Genomic DNA, 24282 nt, shown 5'->3' on the forward strand with positions numbered 1-24282 from the left:
TGACTTACAGTATATTATGATTGAACACCATTTAGTAATACTGACTTACAATATTACACTGTTAAAAACGACTTCCTGCTAAAAGTATTCAATCTTTGCTCAAGGTAGGCCTCCATTAAATAATAAAGGGTAAATGAACACGTAAGGGGGGCTCCTATGTAGTTCCTCTCAAACCTCAGCCTTCTGTATACTCTCCTCAACTAATGTCTATTTCCGTATGTGTTTGTAAGTGTTATCAAGTGCACTTTATGCTGCTAGGCAAGCAACAGTGTAAAGTGGGACTAAGTGTTTTACTTGAATCAAATTAGAACATTTCATATCAATGTGTAATCTTAAGAGTTCTGAAAAGTGGTTTTTACATGTGTGTGTCAGTTTGCAATACTCTTTATAGTTCAACACAGTGGCTGTAGGCCTATAGGTTATTACACATCAGTGGTGTAATAATATGGATTCCTTAAATCCTCCATGTGGGCCCTGGTAATATTGAAGTACACCTATAGGAGGTGAGCTACATGTTGTGACGACACTCTGTTCATATCCAACATCTACACAGCAATAACACCCTCTGATTTGTTGATTGAAATGAATATGGATTATGTCTTGCGAAAGGGCTACTTTGTTGTCCTGCATTTCACACGACTTTTCCCCAAAATACTTTTTGAATTAGGCTATACTGTCTGTCAAGTCTTCACTATAGAATCACTAAAAGAAAAGAAACAAAACCGCAGCAGGACATTTTCACAAAAACATATTTGACCCCTGAAGACAAAGATTCAGCGATTAGAAACATTCAGATTGATAAGATTATAATGAGTTACTGAATGCTAAAGGGAAGTAATGCACATTTTGCTCTAAAGGTCAAATCATGTAAAAAATATTTGCTAAAACCACTAACGTGTAATTTGTTCTCAGTGACAATGTACTCTGAAAAATATACATGTATTTAGGGATTTGGAACTTGGGCTGCCTTTTGTGTTTTATGATGTCTTGTTTCCAGATTTCTGTAAATCCAACTTTGTTATAAGTGGTTCATCTCAAACATGCAGGAGCAATTCTTCAAATAGAAAAAACTAGACACACACTTCAGAAAGGGATGGGCAGAAAAGTCCTCACAGTAAAACACATGTTCTATATTGCAATATCAAAGGGTTGTGAACTAACAAAGAGTAATTGTTTGGAATCAAAATGTTATTTGGCATTCTGTTGGCCTTTGTGTAACTTAGTTGAGCTCAGTGTATGAAATAAACTGTACAGTAAAAATAAGCAGAGAAAGGGAACTTAGGCACATAACTATAACTAAAACATGTTATTGGCCAAGGTAAAATACCCCTATGTTCTTGAGCTGAAGTAATGTGTTCTTTGGCTATCAGGCTTTGGCAACAGAATGAGATACAGTAGCTTCAGACATATCCACAATAGAGTCGGTGCACAGAGACAGAACCTATATGGTTAGGTACAGAGTATCCCCTCATTGTTTAGACAGCCTTCAGTTTATTACCCTTCCTCCAAAACATAGACAATCTCATAAAATCATCGATAAATACTTGTAAAAGTTGTACAAAGTTACACTGTGACTGAAAATAGTTGCAGACGAGAAAGAGTCTGAGACAAACAATATGCCATTGTTGAACAGCAAAGAAACGCATTTACATGACAAATTTGACATTGTGGTTTCAATTTAGTAGATATTTACATATAAACACGGGAGATAATGAAATTAAGTGAGACAAAGATAAAATGTACAGCCAAACTCACACACATATCTTAGATGTTCTTGCCAGTACAAATGTAAAAATTTAGAACACTTTTACACTTAAAAAATTATTCTTAGTATTCCGATGCAACAGACTTTGGTAAGTAGTTAGTGTTTTTGTCTTTGATTTTGGCATGATTGCTTTACTAAAATCTCCCTAATGGGAACCCAAATTTGGACAATATTCTGGTCTATGAGGCCAGAACTAGAACTCTTTGAAGCAGCACACTCTAGGTTTGTAATCTTTTTCTATCAAATACTAACATATTTATTTTTATTTTGGGATTTCGGCAAAGGTCAATAACTGTGGTAATCACACTGATAACACATATTCTCATTTGCAAACTTTCCTAACTGTCCTTTTCAGTTGACTCTATAAAAGGGCTGGAATGTTCTTTCATTCTTCTTCCCACTTTGGGTCATGATCCACCATGTTGTTTGGACTTTTCTCTTTATCTCTTGTTTTGGTCGTTCATTTTGGGATCTCATCCAGAGAATCACAGAGAGGGTCCATAGGCGCGGTCGGGCCGAGGTCCAGGTCACCGGGCTGTTTCAACCGCTTTATTGTGTTTTTCAACGCTTGCCTCTTGTTGCAGAACCAGACGCGGACCACCTCGCGGTCATAGTTCAGTTTCTCGGCTATCTCGGTCATTTCCTGTCCAGAGGGGTGCGTGTTCTTCTCGAAGTGGCTGTTTAGGATCTCCAGCGCTTGCGGGGTGAACGAGGTCCTCCGCTTGCGTTTTTTGGAGGGCTCGCTGCCAATAAACTCGGTCAGGTTCTGCATGCCGGACCTGTGGCGGGCCTCGGCCTCGGCCATCCAGCGCTCCAGAACGGGCTTAATCTTCTGGGCGCTTTTTGGGGTGATGTCCAACTTCTCAAACCTGGCAGGATATAAAAGGCCAGGGTTCAGTTTGCCTGTCAGACTGCTACCTATAGTGTTCTCTTGGGCTTCCTGTGGTAGGAAAAAGTGGCTTCTCAGGATGGTGTGTCTGGGGAGAATTGAGAGAGAAGAATCTTACTTAGGTGCCCTGCTGGGCCAAGGGATAACCTGCCTGCCTCAGTGAACTGGAAGTGCCTCCTCTCCCAGACAACTGCCACTGGGACAGAGACACCCACCAGCCTTGGATACAGTCATGACAGTTTGTAGCCAAAGTTGTAGCAATTGGAAGAGAGTGTTACATGTGGTGCTATATTGTTTTTCGCTTGTCTTGTATTTGGTTGTGATTCGCTGTCCCAGATAGGCAGTGTTGGAGTGAGGATACCCTGCCATTGGCTAAAAAAAAGACTTCAGATAGACCCCCCAAAAAACAGACAGAGCATCTGACTATCATGATCAAACACTGAGCTTTAGCAATGTAGATTACACACACACATTGATGTGAAATATAATCCACATATTATATCACCAATCACAAAAAGGTAAAAAGGGGTTAACCAAACAATGAATTGAACATTATTCCCATTCCTTTCCTTGAAGTGATAAAATAAAATCTGTTTTAATTCAAATGGCCAAACAGGCAGCAGACAATGCATCTCGATCTTCTCAGTCGCGTACACTCAATTTTTGTATCAGTGTTGAAACGTATCTATAGCACAACAGCAATGATCAAACGCTCATATGCAGTTACAAAATTGATCATTTTCTTGCCTTTGTATCTGACTTGTATATCTTAGACCACTTGTTTGCAAAACTTTTAAATACAAACGTCAACAATGAACACAAAACTCACTGTTAAGTGTTTTGTTCTCAGAAATGTTAACTCATTGTTTTCATCAGAAGAGAAATGTGTGCAACTCTGTTCACTTTCTGGCATAAATAAATACTATTGCACAACATGTTAAAATCCCCCCCCATCAGTGTCAAACCATGTACAATATAGAGAATGATCTATGCAATGGGGACTGTCCACTTTTTATGATTTTTTATTACAATATTGCGGACATGCAGAGATGTAGAGAATGAAGTTGGGTTACTTATAAGTCACTGTGGGTTACTCCTAAGTCATCATCTCCAATGTTGTGACATTCGAGGATAGAGCTTTGCTTTGGTGTAGGTTGAGGCCTACAGTATACATTCAGACTGTATCAGTTGTGTTTCTCCATTGTATTCTCCTTTCCCATTTCTATTGTGGATTGTGTTTCTGGAACCAATTGGAAAGTCTACAAAATGTGAGCAAACCAGCCTACTGTATGTATTGAAAACATGGAATTGGCTTGTGATGATATCGATGAATGAATCCTGCACAACGGGCTTATTATTGACTTTTTTCCATTTTTATCAGGAATAATATTAGATTTGATATGTATGAAATTGTTTGGTGAAATATGCAATTGCTCATAATTCTGCAATTTTGACCATCATGATTTGGTGACTGTAAAGAAAATGTATTGATCTAAGTGGGATTTTTAAAAGACAGACTAACTTTCTGTTTTGTCTGCTTGGACTCGAGAGATGAGTGTGGTTGTGTTAATCTTTTTGCAGGCAGTTGTGCTCTTTTGATGGATCTATTTGCAATGTGGACAGTATAGTAGAGTTTTAATGAATGTATTTATGTTTTCAGAAGGCAACTACATTTTGAAAACACATCTACTCTTTTGCAAAAGGCCACAGAGTTTTGTGTCTTGTGGATTATTTTTTGAAAATAGTCATTAATCCAAAAAATGCTTGTAAGCGATTTGAGCAAGTGTAAATACATAACTGTAATTTCTTTACAAAAGCAGTATGAATTATTAATCCACATTCACATTTTTCAAACTTTTCTCCTGCCTCAAGTTCTCTTGTATATTTAATATGAATACATTTCCACCCTTCAGACTTGAATACACTTCAGAGTTTATGGATGCATGAAGCATAAGTCATTATTTGAATTGAATGTATTGTGCACTTTAGTGCTTGAAAAGTACCTTCAATAGCTCAAGACTATAGTTACAACATTTTGACAGAGTTCCTGAGTCACAGTAGCTGAATTATGGCTTGCTGAATCAGTTTAATCTCAACAAATAGTTGATACTACTGTCCTATTAGAACATTTTCAGGAGTATCTGTACTGTAGCTCTGTGTACTCTGACCCTGTCAGTTGCAGAGTTCTGTGAGACAAGCACAGAGATGGCGTTTGGCTTTCACATGATGAAAGAAGATGGACCTGGGCTAAAGTTGCTGGGTTTCTCTCATGCTGTATAATAATGGGGTCAGTGTCAGAGTGTGGTTTGAGCTGCCTGCCCTCTAACGAGAGTCCAGACATCTGTCCAGGTGTTCGGGAGCGAGCAGCTGAGAGAAAAAGGTGATCCCCCTTTAAAACAACAGCCGTTCCTGTCCAGGCCTCTTCTAAGACCTTGACCGAACATGGATGTCTTTGATAGAATCTTTCTGGCAGGCAGGTGAGGAGAGCCTTAGAGCTGGGGGAAAGGACCCCTCTCACACAAACAAAATGAAAGACATTTCTTAGTGGCAAGTCGGCTTGTTATACAGAACAGTAGGGAAGTGATGCTGCCCTAGCTTACTGAAGAAGGACCCTGCCTGTTGTTTCCTGTTTCCCCTCTCTGATTGTTGGTGCATCTCTGCTTGTTGACGGCCATTATTGTTTATAACCACCTTTTAAACAGCGGAAAGAGGACGGTTATATACTGCAAGGAATACTTTAGTAAATATGAGGAGTCGGTAGAGACAGGACATTTCATGGTTCAACAGGAACCAAATGCACTAAAATGAGTTGGGAGCTGCTCGGCTGGCTCCCCACTGGTTCAGAACCACCAGGGGAAAATAAAAACATACCTCTACCTTTTTTGCCCCCATTGTCTCTCTCTCTTAACTGTCTTAAAAGTACCTTTTGTCAGGCCATGCACAAACATCGGATAAGTGTAGCCCAAAATGAAGGTTTGCATATGATTATGGCTAAGATTGGGTCTTTAACTGAGTGGAGGCTCTATGACTTACAGAATACAAGGGGCAGATCAGTATTCCATCTTTCAGATATTAACCCAGGAGCAGGTCGAGACAGAAGTGGATGTGATGAAATAGACATATCGAGGATGTGAAGGCACGTATCTGCTACAATGATGCGCAAATTAGAGACAACCGTTACTTGTCACGAGATGTGAATCGTTGATGTGGACGGGCTGTGTTCTAGTGTGAAGGAAGGCCGTAAACGCATGCAGCTTAAACATGCATGCAGTGCCATGATTCCCCTTCAAGAATTACACCAGCAATGAGTAGTTAAGACAACATTGTGCACCTATGCATTCTGAGCAGCATTCACATCGAGAGCACCGTGAATCTTTGGACATGTACTGTAATTTTATTGAGGTGGATTCAAACTTCATGCATTTTTTTCTGCAATAAGATGTGTCCTCCATTTGATGAAAGAATCGATGCCATCAATCATAATCTGCAACATGATCTATACATAATTGATACAATAGAATAATAGTTTTGTGTTTAACCCATAAATATGACATGCAGCAATATGACATATTGCATGTACCAAGCACTCTATCATAAGACAAGATTCAAACCCATTGGTCTGATGATGTACTTATGGGATGTTTGTTCCCCCTGTGATAAGCTAATAAGGCTTTTTAACAAAGGGAGCAATGGAATCAGACAAGATGGAACCATCTGTCACTACCTGTTCCAGTGATATCGGACAACAACATGCCCCTGAGCTACCATGTGGTCCTCTCTTCTCCCCCAACTTCCATGTCTCTGTTGATGTTAACTAAACTAAAGCATGTGAAGACTGCCTCTCTACTTAAAACATAGAAGATGCTTGTCATGTCCAATGTCATACAAGCAAAAAAAAATACTATCTTACTGACATAAATGAACCCTCAAGGACATATTACCTGTTTATTTATTTTAAGCTAATGGCTTTTAATGTATGTTATAAATATCTGAATTATGGATGCTTGTAAATATTTCATGTGTGATTTAAAAAAATACTTTAAACATTAGTTTGAAAGGGCTGTCCATCATAAGAACCCTGCTCCCCCCCAGTTTCAGATTATATTGGCCGTTTGATGTTGATGTGATGAAACTTTTAAAAGCCCATTGCACCAATATGTCACAGAAGCAGGGCAGGTCATCAGCAAAGCACATGTATTTCAGAAACACATGACAAATTAATACAGGAATAAGATGGGATACAGTGCTGATAACTGTTGACAGTGAAGCATGCAACTATGGTAAGGCAAAACGCTATGGGTAGAGTACAAAGAAAAGGGAACACAAAATTAGCCACAGTAAGGTCATGGACAAATGCCAGAATTAAAGAAAACAACATGATTATGATATTGTTAAAACTATTGCCTTTGCGTGTAGTCCTTTGTTGCTCAGTTGGTAAAGCATGGTGTTTGCCATGCCAGGATAGTGGGTTCTATTCCTGGGACTACCCATACATAAAATGTATGCACGCATGACTGTAAGTCGCTTTGGGTAAAAGTCTCTGCTAAAAAGAATACATTATGTGTTTGGTGAGAGAAAACACAAAGTATCATACTTTTTGATCATGTGAAACTCTTTGGGTTAATATAATGTTACCCTATGTGCCTTTGTCTGATTAGAGATACTGTAGGTGTATTTCAAAGGGGTCTATTTCATTTGCACTAAAGTCAACCAGGTGGAAAGAAAGGCATAAAAAAAGGAAGAGATTGACTCATAACACTATATGTCTGATTATCTAATGAATAGGTAATGCAGCTGTTTATGACTAAACGCATGTGCTTGCGGGACTGTAGAACATGACAATCTTATTAACAGACCAGTTCTTGACAGGTTCTCTGAAGCCCAATGTAGAGGGAACAGCAAAAGGGCTTAGTAATTATTAAATGCGTTAAGTGCTTCGTGTAATACTCTAGGTAATGTATTTTGCATAAGTTACAGCGCGCTCTTGTGTGAGAGGAGAGAAAGAAGAGGGCAAAGAATTGACGTGAGAGCTTAATTTGACTGGATGGTCTTCAATTATGTATTCATTTTAATATCTTAATGATGTCTGCCTAAATATGAGATGAAATATGGATGTGAGTCATCATGGACACCGGACGATTATGTGCATTCTCATGTACAGCAGTGCTGAGTGCCTTCGTCTACTGTAGCTACTACTGCATACTGACCGGAGTGGAGCAAGAGGGTCAGTTGAACTACAGAGAAATGATTGTCCACCATTCAGATATGAAATGGTATAAGATGTTGTACATGAATGACATATATATTTCCATAACACTGGTAATATATTGTATTTATTTGTCATTTTAACACCACGATGAGTTAGTAAACTTAAATTCTGCACTGCAGTAAAAAAAACAATTTATCACTTGATGGGAAGGATAGGAATATTCCAGAAGACACCATAATCAATAGATCTATGGTCAAATATAGCATGTTTTAATGTTAATCACATGGCACCCCAAGTCTTCCTTACCTGCAGATGGCAGACTGACTATAGGCTGGGCCCTCGGCCGCGCTGAGCGCCTGTCCCACCTGAGTCTGGGTCAGGCCAAGGGACAAGCGACGGATCTTGAATGCTTTGGCAAACTCCCGAATCTCCTCCAGGTTGACCCCATCCACCTCGCTGGGAGCCATCTGGGGGTCTACAATACAACACAGAAGGAGTGGCTCAAAAAAACGAGGAGGACCAAGGCACTCTTCATATAGTTTAAAGGAAAAGCTGCACACTAGTAGCTCCGATGCAATTATTTATTCACCAACGTTTCAACAGCAAGCTGTCTTCGTCAGGGTTTCTCTTCATAGAGTTAAAATGCCTTTATTGTGATGGCATGTTCAATAGAACAACATCTCAAAAGCTCTTTGTCAGGGATTGCAGAGTGAGGCAGGTTTCCGTTACCTGAATAGTACTGTTAAACACACTGGATATAAGGAATGTAGCTCATATACAGTATATATACATTCCAATATAATGGGACCATGCTGCTCTCTGTTGACGAGCAACGAGTAGCTTTAGAAAATAGATTATGAAATGTACCTTCAATTAGCAGTGATTCTCATTTTGGTGCTTCTCTGCCTCTCTAGTTGATAATAGCAGTCTCTGTACAGTATGTGCTGTATCAATGGTAGTGAGAGTGAAAGGCTGGCTTTGCATTTAACCCTAAATTGAAAATGTTCCTCCTTCAATCTTCCATATAAAAGCTCATACAACATACTCTGTGGCATAAAGCCATTTAATAAGTTAGTCTACGGTGTCCAATTGCCATTCTCGGCATTCATTCTGTTTCATGCAAACGGCTTTATAACCCACTCTCCCTGCTTTTATAATAAAAGATAAGGTCTGTGGAATGTTTATTAGAGAACCATTCCTATTCATGTGTCCCTCCTTTGGGTTAGTCAATTGAGGTCTCCACAGAAAGATTGTGCTGCTGTGCACTGCACAACTCAAGTGTTGACAGATGACAAAAAACTCCTTTGTGTAGAATTCACTTTATAGGAATGTTTTTGTAAATTGCTGCTTTGCAGACCCCCATATACACTGAGGGTACAAAACATTAATAACACCATCCTAATAGTGAGTTGCACCCCCTTTTGCCCTCAGAACAGCTTCAGTTCGTCGGGGGCAGGGACTCTACAAGTGTTTCACAGGCTAGGGCTGTGGCGGTCATGAAATTTTGAGAATTTACCAGCATTTGTAACATAAGTCTGATAATTATCTGTACAAAACAGTTCATCTGTAATAATACTTCTGGAATATAAAAAATACTAGTTTGATATATGTTTTGAAAACTGAAATGGTCTACTAATTCCTTTTCAGTAGACACTCTTATCCAGAGCAACTTACAGTAGTGAGTGTATATATTTTCATACTGGTCCCTCGTGAGAATTGAACCCACAACCCTATAAGCACCATGCTCTACCAATTGAGCCACATCATCACATCACCTCATCACAAACTCCTTGATGTCTCAAAGTATTCAATTACTGTACTGTGCATTGTTTTTCTTCATTGTGATTGAAAATCTACAGGTACAAACCTAGATGACCAGCTAATGTACAATACAGTAACTGCACAAAAAGTGGTTTGTTGTCCATGTTATTTGATCAAGAAAAATATTGAATTTGATGTGGATGTTTTGTGTCATTGCCCATAACTAATTAATTGTTTGAGGACAGGGTTTTGTTCTTTATAGATTCCATTAGAATGACAATCACAGAGAAAGTGACAGGGAAACAACTCTTATAATTCCAATGATTGAATCCTGCAACTGTCACACCCTGACAGTGGCGACTCGTCATTCAGGGCGACCACCAGGTGTCTCACATTCCCCCCCCCATTATCCCCTGTGTATTTATACCTGCGTTTTCTGTTTATTTATTGCTAGTTCGTCTTGCCTTGTTCAGGTCATACCAGCGTGTTTTTACCTGTTTTCAATTTTTGTTTTCTAGTCTTCTCGGTTCTGACCTTTCTGCCTGTCCTGACCCTGATTCTGCCTGCCATTCTGTACCTGCCCGATTGACCTGGTTTACAAACCCCTGCCTGCCCTTTGCCTGCCCCCTGTGTAACAACAAATACCTGAGATTCGAGCGATCTTGTTAATTATACAAAATGTTTTGCCAAAGCGGAGATGCTGAAACAAAATGTTGCCCGCGCTACAGACGTAGCTACAGAAGTGTGCCCTACTTTGGTGATTTTTTTTTTCTCTTTAAAAAAATAATGTATATTTACATTTTATTCCGATTTTTCAGAACTCCTACTGCCCGTGGCTCAGCATGAAATGGAAGCACTCTTCTCTGTTTCTTGTGCAGGCTGCACACACTTCATCATTTTTTCCATTCATAGTTTGACAAGCACTTGATAATATGCTCATGCAGTGCTCTCAATATAATCTGGTCTTTACTTATAGCCTACTAATATATGTGTAGAATTTTAAAAAGTAATCCATAGCCTGTACTGGAATAGCGAATGGAGGCTACCTGCAGTTACGTTTTAATATGCCAGGAAGGCTACACCGTTTGTGAGACATAAATATAGCAGCACAAGAAAGCTGGGATCTGCTTTCATTATATAGTGGCCAGTCAAAACTCGGTTTCCAAATGCGATTGCGCAATGTCTGGGCTTATGAATTGAAATACATTTGCCAAAGTTATAGAATTACTGCTGTCTGTTCAGAAAGAAATTACATAATTCAGAATAGCCTACTACAACATGAGTAGGCCTGTAATTTAGCCGTATGGGCTCAATCGCGTCTCACACACACACACACACACGCACACGCACACGCACACGCACACGCACACACACACACGCACACACACACACACACACACAGGCCTACACTAGGTCTGATTGATCTCATATTCTCAGTGTCAAAGTAGCCTGTCATTTTGATAATTTGTGAGGTATAAAAAGAGATTCTGCTAGTCTTCAGTCTCATGAAATGTTTGATTTGATTTTAGAGCGCTGAGTACCGGTCCATTAGCAGGTTTGGTAGACTACTAATGACCATCAGGGGCATCAAAGCACACTTTTGAAAAAGCCTAGTTGCAGTGACTCAATGGTCACATGGTGTTTGACTGCGGTCATGTCTCCTGACTGTCAGTGTGGGTGAAATACGGTCTCCTTAACAGCCCCCACGCTGGCACCTACTACCATACCCCATTCAAAAGGCACTTACATATTTTTATCTTGCCCATTCACCCTCTGAATGGCACACATACACAATCCATGTCTCAATTGTCTCAAAGCTTAAAAACCCTTCTTCATCTACACTGATTGAAGTGGATTTAACATCCAAGGTGACATCAATAAGGGTTCGTAGCTTACATCTGGATTCACCTGGTCAGTCTGTCATGGAAAGAGCAGGTGTTAATAATGTTTTGTACACTCAGTGTAAGTGACTTTAGGAAACTTTTTTTCTCCCAGAGCATTTGAAGAATTTCATAGCTAATGAAAAGTGATTTCACATTGTACACATTGTACCCTGGCATACTGCTTACTAAAGCAAGGTTTGTGCCGGTGAATTATTCATCTTGGTCATTATCAATTAATTATTAAAGGAATCCTCCAAGCGTGTTTGAAAAAAATCTATTGAGCTGTCATCTTGCCGTGAGGCCTCATAAGAGTGGGGCTTCCGTGCTTCTACAGCGGCCGAGCTCCAGACGTGTGAACATTTGGAGACCTACGTAGTGCAATACTTTTGACCAGGGCCTATAGTATATTTTTTTTACTTAATGGGGGGGGGTTCATCTGGTCAAAAGTAGTGCACTATATAGGGAATAGGGTGCCATTTGGGACGCAGACCCTTTCTGTCATAAAACAACAGAGCTAGAGCGGTGTTTGTCCGACCAGGTCCCATATCGACAAAGCATCTCAGAAAAGGTCTTGGGAATCCTGTTAAAACCTGTTTCAAGGTGGAAAAAACTACTAGCTAGGAGTACGGTTTAAGACAACAATAATTTTATTCAACTTTTATTTTGGGGTAACCCATTGAGACCAGGGTCTCATTTACAATGATGCCCTGAGGACAACAATACAAATTCAAAATGATCAATACAGATTAAATAAATACAAATTACATAATCAACAACATAGCTTCAAACACCACAAATACAATTATTGACCAATTCTCATTAAATTCATTCAACATAAAGACCTAAAATGTACTAGAGGCACCAGAGAGTCAAGAAGTAGGGAGTTTGGTAGGCTATACCAAAAATAGGGATCACTAAAACTGAAGGCGGATTTACCTAGATTGGTGTGTACTAGTGGAACCTCGAGAGGTAACCATCTCTGTGAATGGGTTTGGTTTTAATATATTCAAATTTTAACAGTGAAGTGAGGTAGGTCGGAAGCTTGTGTAGTAAAGCTTTGTAAACAAAAAGGGAGTAATGAGGACCAGCCAATCTTTTGATACAAATTAAATCATATTTTATCACGTGCCAAATACATCATCTCAACATCAACAGTGAAGAAGCGATTCCGGGATGCTGGCCTCCTAGGCAGAGTTGCAAAGAAAAAGGCATATCTCAGACTTGCCAATAAAAAGAAAAGATTAAGTTGGGAAAAAGAACAGACATTGGACAGAGGAACTCTGCCTAGAAGGCCAGCATCCTGGAGTCGCCTCTTCAATGTTGACGTTGAGACTGGTGTTTTGCGGGTAATATTTAATAATGAAGCTGCTAGTTGAGGACTTGTGATGCGTCTGTTTCTCAAACTAGACACTCTAATGTACTTGTCCTCTTGCTCAGTTGTGCACCGGGGCCTCCCACTCCCCTTTCTATTCTGGTTAGAGACAGTTTTCGCTGTCCTGTGAAGGGAGTAGTACACAACGTTGTACGAGATCTTCAGTTTCTTGACAATTGCTCGCATGGAATAGCCTTCATTTCTCAGAACAAGAATAGACTGACACATTTCAGAAGAAAGTTATTTGTTTCTGGCCATTTTGAGCCTGTAACCGAACCCACAATGCTGATGCTCCAGATACTCAACTTGCCTGAAGAAGGCCAGTTTTATTGCTTCTTTAATCAGAACAACAGTTTTCAGCTATGCTAATTTAATTGCAAAAGTGTTTGCTAATGATCAATTGGCCTTTTAAAATGATAAACTTGGATTAGCTAACACAACGTGCCATTGGAACACAGGAGTGATGGTTGTTGATAATTGGCCTCAGTACGCCTATGTAGATATTTCATAAAAAATCTGCCTTTTCCAGCTACAATAGTCATTTACAACATTAACAATGTCTACACTGTATTTCGGATCAATTTGATGTTATTTCAATGGATCAATCTTTTTGTTGATTTTCTTTCAAAAACAAGGAAATTTCTAAGGGACCCCAAACTTTTGATCGGTAGTGCATACATATTATTTATATAAATAGTAAAAAGGACAGGTCCCAAAATCAACCTTTAGTAATATCGAGGTAACTTGACACCATCAGAAAGCACACCGTGTTCTGTCGGACAGTTCCAAAACCACTTGTATGACACCTGGTCGAGCGCAATTTCAGACAACCTTTGAATGAGTAGGGGATGGTGGACAGAATCAAAGGCCTAGAATAGGTATATAAATACTGCAGCACAGTGATTCCTATGATCTAAGCAATTCAATTTATAATTTAAGAAAAGCGTAGCTGCTGAAACAGTGCTATGTCCAGGCCTAAAACCAGTCTGGTACACATTAAGAGTATAATTTGAAGTTTAAAAAGTTCTTAGCTGAGAGTTTACTAGTGATTCTAATATTTTTGCAAGACCGTTTAGAAATTGGGCAGTAGTTATCTAGGTCAGAAGGATCTCCACCTTTGTAAAGGGGGAGGATGTGCGCCGCCTTCCTGATCTTAGGGATAGCACCAAAGGCAACTGTTAAATAACACATTTGGGTCAAAGGTTCTATAATTAGGGGGACAGAAAGCTACAGTAGAAATAGATCAAGCGAATCAGCTCCTGTGGATTTGGTTACATCAATTTATTTGCAAGGCACTTAATAATTAATTGACTTAAAATGTTTCAAATTAAGAAAAAAGAAGTGAGTGTCTGGAAGTGCATCATTCTCTGCTATCTGTTTAGAGGTGAATAAAGGACTCCTTCCACTGGAAGTTGAGGTCTTTCAGAAACCATTATTTCAAATAGATGGCCAGCCGAGACAAAATGGTTATTATAAGCACCACAAATGTATTTTTTTGTCTGTTATGGGACCAGAGGCTGTCATAACCTGCTGGGGCAATGAGGGGCAGAGTTTCTCAAAGATTCGACACTTTCAAAAATGTAGCTGGATTTCTAACACTCTCTGATACACAATGCAATAAGTATGTTGACTTTGCTTTTCTAACCAGAGTAATACATTTCTCAAATGTCTGAAGGACTGCCAGTCAGAGGTAGAATCAGTTAATCGAACCATAGCCCAAGCTAAGTTTTCTTTCATAAAATCTTTCAGACAATTCATGCGTGAACCATGGGTTAGATCTGTCCTTTACCCTTAATCTCTTATATGGGGCATGCTTCTCTGAAATAGAGTATTGTGTATGTTAAGACACCACTTTTAACAACTATTAGAATTGAAAAAAAGGTTACACATGCCAACTTATTAGGCAAGAATTAAAAGTAGGTAAAGTGATTGTGTCAGGCGAAAATTATAATAAATGTTTTACCATTGCAACATTTAATTGCAACATTTGAAACAGCTGGTAATGCCTCATCGCCAGTGGCAATTTTAGCATGTACATTTTGGTGGGGGAATTTTTTTTTCCCCTTGATGCATGCCAGCAAAGCCACTACACAACAGAACACTAAACAATGCATTAATTACACTACAACGGTGACAAACGGTGCCCACAAATTGTTAGGGCCTACATAAAGCTGTCCCAACAGCGGAGCTTTCTTTTCAGCACCATGGAGTGAATCCTTACCAACGCTACACCTGGCTATCAGCAGAGCCTCATCTGGCAGCAAAAAAGTTAATTCAGGACCTTTACTGCCTTTTTAGAAACCATAGCTGATACGGCTGAGTTGCTTAAATAAATATGGTTTCTACTGACTTGTGGAGTTGCGTAATTAGATAAAAATGCATTCTCATTCAATAATAACGAATGCCGACATGAGTTTGACTTCTGAACCATACACAAACATTATTACATTTATGTTCCGTAGATTCATAATGTTTATTCATATATCACACTTAGCACATAACACTTAGCTCTAAGTATAAGCAACTGCAAGCAAACAAGCTGCGACGAGGTAGGCCTTCGCTCAGCACTTTCAAAATGGACATGGACAGAAATTTAGATTGGTGTTAGTTCAGATAAATTCAACAGGATGTTAGGGCGTTAACTTTACACAACTTTAAGGCACCACAGAGAGAGAGAGACTCAAATTATGAATAAGATACTAATGAGATAGATCTATATAAGCAATATAACAATTGAGGTGTAGAAAGTATGGCATAAGGGAATGATGAGCGGATAAGAGGCAATTTAGAATTAAGATATTAATGAGTTAGCTCAGATGGACGATATGCCTATTTGTTTAGCACTTTTTAAATGGCCAGCGACAGAATTCAGAACATGGGCCGTTCTTACAGTATTCTCCCTGTACACCAAGTCAGACATGTAGGATTGATAACAGGCATATAAGCAGACAATGAAAGCTTCTACAATATTCGATAAGGACATTTCTCTAGAACTGACTATAGGCTACATGAGCACCACAAAGTCAGAACAGTATAAATTAAGTTCTGAGGGGGAGAGGGAACAATTTCTAAGGATGAGACATGTTTGCCAAAATGCACCAGATTCCAAATTGTAACAAGATTCTCTGGTCTGATGAAACCAGGATTGAACTTGTTGGCCTGAATGCCAAGCGTCACGTCTGGAGGAAACCTGGCACCATCCCTACGGTGAAGCATGGTGGTGGCAGCTTCATACTGTGGGGATTATTTTATGTGGCATGTACTGGGAGACTAGTCAGGATCGAGGCAAAGATGAACGGAGCAAACTACAGAGAGATCCTTGATGGAAACCTGCTCAAGAGCGCTCAGGACCTCAGACTGGGGTGAAGTTTCATCTTCCAACAGGACAACGACCTTTAGCACACAGCCAAGACAATGCAGGAGTGGCTTCGGAACAAGTCTCTTTTTGGGGAACTCCCCCAAAAAACGAGGATGAATCATGACATCAGTGATCTTCCGGTCGGAAATTCAGAGCTCTAGAAAGAGATCCGAGTTCCCAACTTGAAATTCCGAGTTGGATGATCGTTCAAAATGTATTTTCCCAGTTCCCAGTTGTCTTGAACGTATCGAAGTCTGAGATTTCCCAGTTCCAAGTTCCCAGCTGTTTTGAATCCGGCAGAAGTCATGCTGGATTGACAGCATGGCCAATGTATTCAACCTTTTCTGACCCATTGTGTTGTGTGTGGATGTTAATAATTTTAAGCTTGAAAAAGAGACCCTTTCAGACATGTGTTTGAAATCTTTAAACCCGGATTGGTGAATGTTGATTGCTTTGCATGTGATTGCTTTGCATCTCAGTTAGCCACTGATTCCTTCCAAGTCACTCATTGTTGAATTGCAATTTCCGACATGTTGTGTAATGTTTATATCCAATGGCCGATGAGCACTGACATGTTTTTATCTATAATTTCTCTTCATATGACAGGGATTGAAAAAGATTTGCCAGTAGATTGTCAAAATAATTCATGATGATAACTGCTAAGATTGTGAAAGTATGATGTTGACATCAGTCCAATCAAAGCTATGGTAGATATAATGTGTATATATAATGATATAATGTGCAGGAGTCACAACACTTTTTTGTGCATTGCACCATGGACCTCCTGGTCGCAGCTGGCTGCGACCAGGAGGTCCATGGTGCGATGCACAATTTGCCCAGAGTTGTCCAGGTTAGGGAGGGTTTGGCCGGCAGGGATATCCTTGTCTCATTGTGCACTAGCGACTCCTGTGGCGGGCTGGGTGCAGTGCACGCTGACCAGGTCGCCAGGTGTACAGTGTTTTCTCTGACATATTGGTGCGGCTGGCTTCCGGATTGAATGTGCATTGTGTCAAGAAGCAGTGCGGTTGGATTGTGTTTTGGAGGATGTATGGCTCTCGACCTTTGCCGCTCCTGAGTCAGTACTGGAGTTGCAGCGATGAGACAAGACTGTAACTACTACCAATTGGATACCATGAAATTGTGGAGAAAAAAAGGGGTAAAAGATAACGTGATTTGACGTAATTTTATCTGTGGCCTTCTTGGATTGGCACTTCTAATGTAAATCTATGGAAGCACCCAAGGGGGCTTGAACTACCTAGCTTTCCCTGAAGATTCTGCGGCAATGTAGTGTCCCCATGAGTGACAGAACACTGAGCCAATCACGGTGCAACTAGAAAAAAGTACTGATGTAGGTTCTGCTTTTGTTGGCTGCCCCTCCACCATAGAAAGCACTGAGTTAGGCTGAAATGCCTGTATTGTAAAAAATGTTTTTTTGCAAATGGATTTGTAACATGAATTAATGCCAAAATAACATGCAAAATAGGCCAATTATAATTATTATCTGTTTTTCCTTGTATAAATTTGGCCTTAACAATTCAATGCATTTCTATGGGCGAATAGTCGTAAGGCCAAATTCAATGGTTCATTAAATACTTTTTTATTTGTATTTATTTATATCTAAAGGGTCCTGAAATGTAAAATCAGATAGCTAAATGATCCTCGGTATGACCATCTTAAAACAATTCCATATATTAGCTTAGTAGAAAGCCAGCTCCGGACCCTTAGACTCTAGGGCAGTGGTCACCAATCTTTTCTGAATTAAGATCCCTTTCGGAGTCAAAAAGCAAGCTGAGATCTACCTCTCAGATTATTTTTAAAGACTTAAAAAACATAAGCCTATGCATCATTAACCGTTAAAAACAGATCTGTAGCGATGAGGTTTGTGCAGTAGGCTATAGGCCCAACACATTATCACTGCACACCAATTCACGTTTTTACTCCTATGATCAGAGAAAGTGAAATATTCCTAGATATTAAAAAGACACAAGCCACTAATAATGACAACACATGCTTATCGAAACACTTTGCTATACTCATTCATTGAAGCTGCAATGTTGGTTGTAGCATGAGTGGAAGTCGCCTTGGGAGAACACGCATTTTATGGCTTATAAAAAAAAAGTGTTGAACAAAGTGCTCAATGACATTTTAGTCATTTAACAGATGCTCTTATCCAGAGCAACTTACATTTAGTGCTTTCATCTTAAGATGGCTTGGTGGGACAACCAAATATCACAGGCATAGTAAGTACACTTTTCCTCAATAAAGTAGCTTTCAGCAAAGTCAGTCTTTCTCTAAGTCTTGGTTTTAAAAGTTTTCAAATATTCTCCACACTATTTAGAAAATTCCATCCACTCATTCAGAATAAAAAACTCCTCATATTCTAGAGGTAAATAGAGAAAATATAAGTTATGTCAAGGACCTTGCAAATACAAAGAGCTTGACCACAGCAGTACATTGGTTGGAAGAAAATAGAACTCAAATGATGATGATTTGACACATAAATAATGCTCTATTGCTCATGTTCCCATCAAGTTGATCAATGGCAACTTCTTTAAATTGAATTCAGAACTCATTCATGAAATGAATCTAACTAAAACAGCCTTAAGGCAACGTTTGAATGCTGACAACCTTGGGTCCTATGATTCATATAGGGTCCACGAGAGGGCAAAGCATTTGGAAACTGAGGCCCGTGTTCAATACATACAGGGTTTTTGGATAGTCTAATAAATGTTTATTTAACATTTTTTTAAATTTTATTGAACCTCTATTTAACCAGGTAGGCTAGTTGAGAACAAGTTCTCATTTACAACTGCGACCTGGCATAGCAGTGTGAACAGACAACAACACAGAGTTACACATGGAGTAAACAATAAACAAGTCAATAACACAGTAGAAAAAAAAGAAAAAAAGAGTCTATATACATTGTGTGCAAAAGGCATGAGGAGGTAGGCGAATAATTACAATTTTGCAGATTAACACTGGAGTGATACATGATCAGATGGTCATGTGCAGGTAGAGATACTGGTGTAGCAGAAAAGTAAATAAATAAAAACAGTATGGGGATGAGGTAGGTAAATTGGGTGGGCTATTTACCGATGGACTATGTACAGCTGCAGCGATCGGTTAGCTGCTCAGATAGCAGATGTTTAAAGTTGGTGAGGGAGATAAAATTCTCCAACTTCAGCGATTTTTGCAATTCGTTCCAGTCACAGGCAGCAGAGAACTGGAAGGAAAGGCGGCCAAATGAGGTTTTGGCTTTAGGGATGATCAGTGAGATACACCTGCTGAACTGAGATAAGGCGGAGCTTTACCTAGCATGGACTTGTAGATGACCTGGAGCCAGTGGGTCTGGCGACGAATATGTAGCGAGGGCCAGCTGACTAGAGCATACAGGTCGCAGTGGTGGGTGGTATAAGGTGCTTTAGTAACAAAACGGATGGCACTGTGATAAACTGCATCCAGTTTGCTGAGTAGAGTATTGGAAGCTATTTTGTAGATGACATCGCCGAAGTCGAGGATGGGTAGGATAGTCAGTTTTACTAGGGTAAGTTTGGCGGCGTGAGTGAAGAAGGCTTTGTTGCGGAATAGAAAGCCGACTCTAAATTTGATTTTAGATTGGAGATGTTTGATATGAGTCTGGAAGGAGAGTTTACAGTCTAGCCAGACACCTAGGTACTTATAGATGTCCACATATTCTAGGTTGGATCCGTCCAGGGTGGTGATGCTAGTCGGGCGTGCGGTTACAGGCAGCGAACGGTTGAAAAGCATGCATTTGGTTTTACTAGCGTTTAAGAGCAGTTGGAGGCCACGGAAGGAGTGTTGTATGGCATTGAAGCTCGTTTGGAGGTTAGATAGCACAGTGTCCAAGGAAGGGCCAGAAGTATACAGAATGGTGTCGTCTGCGTAGAGATGGATCAGGGAATCGCCTGCAGCAAGAGCAACATTATTGATATATACAGAGAAAAGAGTCGGCCCGAGAATTGAACCCTGTGGCACCCCCATAGAGACTGCCAGAGGACCGGACAACATGCCGTCCGATTTGACACACTGAACTCTGTCTGCAAATAACCAATTTAATTTATAGGGGATTAAATAAATCAAATTAAAGAGGAAGGAGAAAAATCTGTAACCCCGCATATTACAGCTTGTTAATTACCTAGTAAATAAATAATAATTAAGTTTAAAATATATATATATTTCACCTTTATTTGACCTGGTAGGCTAGTTGAGAACAAGTTCTCATTCACAACTGCGACATTGTATTTACAAATTAAGTAGCCTGAGTCACAAAATGTAATTATATAAGTAAGTACAGTTAAGAAGAATGGTACAACTAAGTACCAGTTAATAACTATGTAAATCCCTACTCACGCCTCTATTTCAATGTAATATATAAGAAAAACCAAGCAACATACAAACTCACAAAATGTAATTATAAAGTAACTACTTAGTCCCAAAGGTGAGTACAAGTATGAAACAGCGTATTAGTATGAAAATACTTAGTCACAGCAGTCTCTTTCAAAATAATACCTAAGAAACACCAATGAACATACATGGTAATTTATTACCACATAATTACCAAATCAATACATTCAAGTGATCCTTCTGTGTTCATATTCTCTCAGTTGTTCCTATGTACAGTACTTTACCTTTAGTTACCATGTACAGTTGAAGTCAGAAGTTTACATACGCTTAGTTCGAAGTCATTAAAACTCGTTTTTCAACCACTCCACAAATTTCTTGTGAACAAACTACAGTTTTGGCAAGTCGGTTAGGACATCTACTTTGTGCATGACACAAGGAATTTTTCCAACAATTGTTTACAGACAGATTATTTCACTGTATCACAATTGCAGTGGGTCAGAAGTTTACATACACTAAGTTGACTGTGCCTTTAAACAGCTTGGAAAATTCCAGAAAATTTTGTCATGGCCATCGAAGCTACTGATAGGCTAATTGAGTTTGAAGGCCTACCTTGCTTGACATCATGGAAAAATCAAAAGAAATCAGCCAAGACATCAGAAAAAAAGGTAGACCTCCCCAAGTCTTGTTCATCCTTGGGAGCAATTTCCAAATGCCTGAGGGTACCACGTTCATCTGTACAAACAATAGTACGCAAGTATAAACACCATGGGACCACACAGCCGTCATACCACTCAGGAAGGAGACACGTTCTCCTAAAGACGAACGTACTTTGGTGCGAAAAGTGAAAATCAATCCCAGAACAACAGCAAAGGCCCTTGTGAAGATGCTGGAGGAAACAGGTAAAAAAGTATGTATATCCACAGCAAAACGAGTCCTATATCAACATAACCTTAAAGGCCACTCCAAAACCGCCATAAAAAACCCAGACTACGGATAGCAACTGCACATGGGGACAAAGATTGTACTTTTTGGAACAAAAATAGAACTGTTTGGCTATAAGGACCATCGTTATGTTTGGAGGAAAAAGGGGGAGGCTTGCAAGCCGAAGACACCATCCCAACCGTGAAGCACGGGGGTGTGCTTTGCTGCAGGAGGGACTGGTGCACTTCACAAAATAGATGGCATCACGAGGGAAGGAAAATTATGTGGATATATTGAAGCAACATCTCAAGACATCAGTCAGGAAGTAAAAGCTTGGTCGCAAATGGGTCTTCCAAATGGACAATGACCCCAAGCATGCTTCCAAAGCTGTGGCAAAATGGCTTAAGGCCAACAAAGTCAAGGTATTGGAGTGCCCATCACAAAGCCCTGACCTCAATCCTATAAAAAATCTGTGGGTTGAACTGAAAAAGCGTGTGCGACCAAGGAGGCCTACAAACCTGACTCAGTTACACCAGCTCTGTCAGGAGGAATGGGCCAAAAGTCACCCAAATTATTGTGGGAAGCTTGTGGAAGGCTACCCAAAATATTTACCCCAAGTTAAACAATTTAAAGGCAATGCTACCAAAAAGTAATTGAGCGTATGTAAACCTCTGACCCACTGGGAATGTGATGAAAGAAATAAAAGCTGAAATAAATCATTCTCCACTGTTATTCTGACATTTCACGTTCTTAAAATAAAGTGGTGATCCTAACTGACCTTAGACAGGGAATTCTTACAAGGATTAAATGTCAGGAATTGTGAACAACTGAGTTTAAATGCATTTGGCTAAGGTGTATGTAAACTTCTGACTTCAACTGTATGTTCATAATAACAGGGCTATAAAATTAAGGGGTGTCTGTTTCCACATAGATTCAATGTATACTGAACAAAAATATCAACGCAACATGTAAAGCCGTGGTCCCATGTTTTATGAGATGAAATAAAAGATCCCAGAAATGTTCCATACACTCAAAAAGCTTATTTCTCTCAAATGTTGTTTATATCCCTGTTAGTGAGGATTTCTCCTTTGCCAAGATAATCCATAAATCTGACAGGTGTGGCATATCAAGAACAGCACAGAATTTTTTTCTCCACCCTGGCTCCATGGAGAAATTCTGAGAACTACAGCAGGAAACCGGCTTTAAAAAAACATGAAGTGAGGCCTTCTTAAAATGTTCTCACAAGTTCACCCGCGCCGACCGCGCCCACTGCCACATCCCCTGGTACACTCAGACCCTTTTTGATCCTGTAAGGACCGACGCCGAAGATGAGAAGCGGGTACGAGGAGTCAACATTTATTCCCGGAACAGACTGGTAAACAGGACAGGCACAGCATCAGAACAAGGGCAAAACAACGGCAAATGACAATCCATACAGCAGCGGGGGAACAGAGATGTGGAACTGACACATATAGGGGAGGTAATAAACAGGTGATCGAGTCCAATAATGCAGTGGCAATAGTGTGTAATGCTGGGGAGAAGGCGTCAGGGTTGGGGAGCGGGAGCAGAGGTGACAGATCCAGGGAAAAAAACAGATAATATCTTTCAAAAGCTCATTGAGAAGGAATGGTGGAGCTCACCCATGGCCACAGCTGGCCACATCAAGTCTTCCGGTTTTTGCCATCAAAAGAAAATGTGTATGATATGAATTCAATAAAAAAAAAATGTATATTTTTTTTTTACAGTTTTCCATAGTGGACAACATTACATTGGGATGCAACATTATAACTGGATTGGGAAAAAACGAAAGGTTTCTAAATATGTTTTAGACACGTTTCTACTATGACATAGGGGAGTTTTATTTTGAAATGTAAAAAAAAGTAACTTGTTAGTGTTTCTATCAATACACTAAGCTAACTACTTTCCAATCTCACCAACTCGCCCCAAACCATAGCCATACTTGTCTTTCTATCCTTTAAATTGGTTGTGAGTACAACTATTATTTGTCATGATTTGAGCACGTACGTGTTGTTATTTAGTAGAAATAAATATTTTTACTAGAAATAAATGATTGCTATCAGTAGCTAGGTTTCAATGTTCTGATTAGCTGGAGGTAAGACGTGGGAGGGATAGAGGGAGAGACTGCTTGGAAAGATACAGCATATGTTAAGATATCGTTTTCTTTTGTGTTTAGTGAGTCCGCTAGATCAGTCAGTAGGGATGACAACATGTTCTTGTGAATCCTGTCCTGCTAAGCATTTGAAATGTAACGAGTACTTTTGGATGTCACTTTGATTTGTAAATAAGAATATAATATGTTTCTGAACACTTCTACATTAATTTATTAATTGTGAATAAGTGAGTGAGAAAGACTCTACCTCCAAGACATTTGTAATGGTGAGAGGTTAGCATAAGATGAGATGTTAGGATTTTTTAGGGGTAAGATAACGTTGTTAGATTCTACTGGAGTAAACTTGAAAGTGTCTGGTATTTACATGGTGTTACACGTTTAGTTTTTTCCATTTATGTTTTTAGGTTGGACTTTTAGCAAGTATATCACGTTAGAACGTAGGTGCACCGATTGTAACGGGTTTCTTCCAACTCCTCCTCTGACGAAGAGGTGGAACAAGGATCGGACCAAAATGCAGCGTGGTTCGTTAGATACATCTTTAATGATGAAGAAAACACGAACAATACAAAACAACAAACGTTGAAAACCGAAACAGCGCTGACTGGTGCAACAAACACAGAGACAGGAA

At 39.6% G+C, this 24282-nt stretch overlaps 1 protein-coding gene across 1 annotated transcript in view; it reads right to left on the minus strand.

The window, feature by feature from the left end:
- Positions 1 to 952: 952 nt before the first annotated feature.
- LOC135522561 (POU domain, class 6, transcription factor 2-like) overlaps positions 953 to 24282 on the minus strand; it is a 119959-nt gene continuing 96629 nt past the window's right edge. Inside the window, exons 8-9 of the mRNA XM_064948940.1 lie at positions 8170 to 8338; positions 953 to 2742 (exon numbers count right to left, since the gene is read on the minus strand). Coding sequence (XP_064805012.1) covers positions 2226 to 2742; positions 8170 to 8338 — 686 coding nt within the window. The 3' untranslated portion in view covers positions 953 to 2225. The remainder of the gene's footprint in view (positions 2743 to 8169; positions 8339 to 24282) is intronic.

The sequence above is a fragment of the Oncorhynchus masou genome, chromosome 30 (assembly GCF_036934945.1).
Source record: "Oncorhynchus masou masou isolate Uvic2021 chromosome 30, UVic_Omas_1.1, whole genome shotgun sequence".
In the NCBI taxonomy this organism is placed as follows: domain Eukaryota; kingdom Metazoa; phylum Chordata; class Actinopteri; order Salmoniformes; family Salmonidae; genus Oncorhynchus; species Oncorhynchus masou.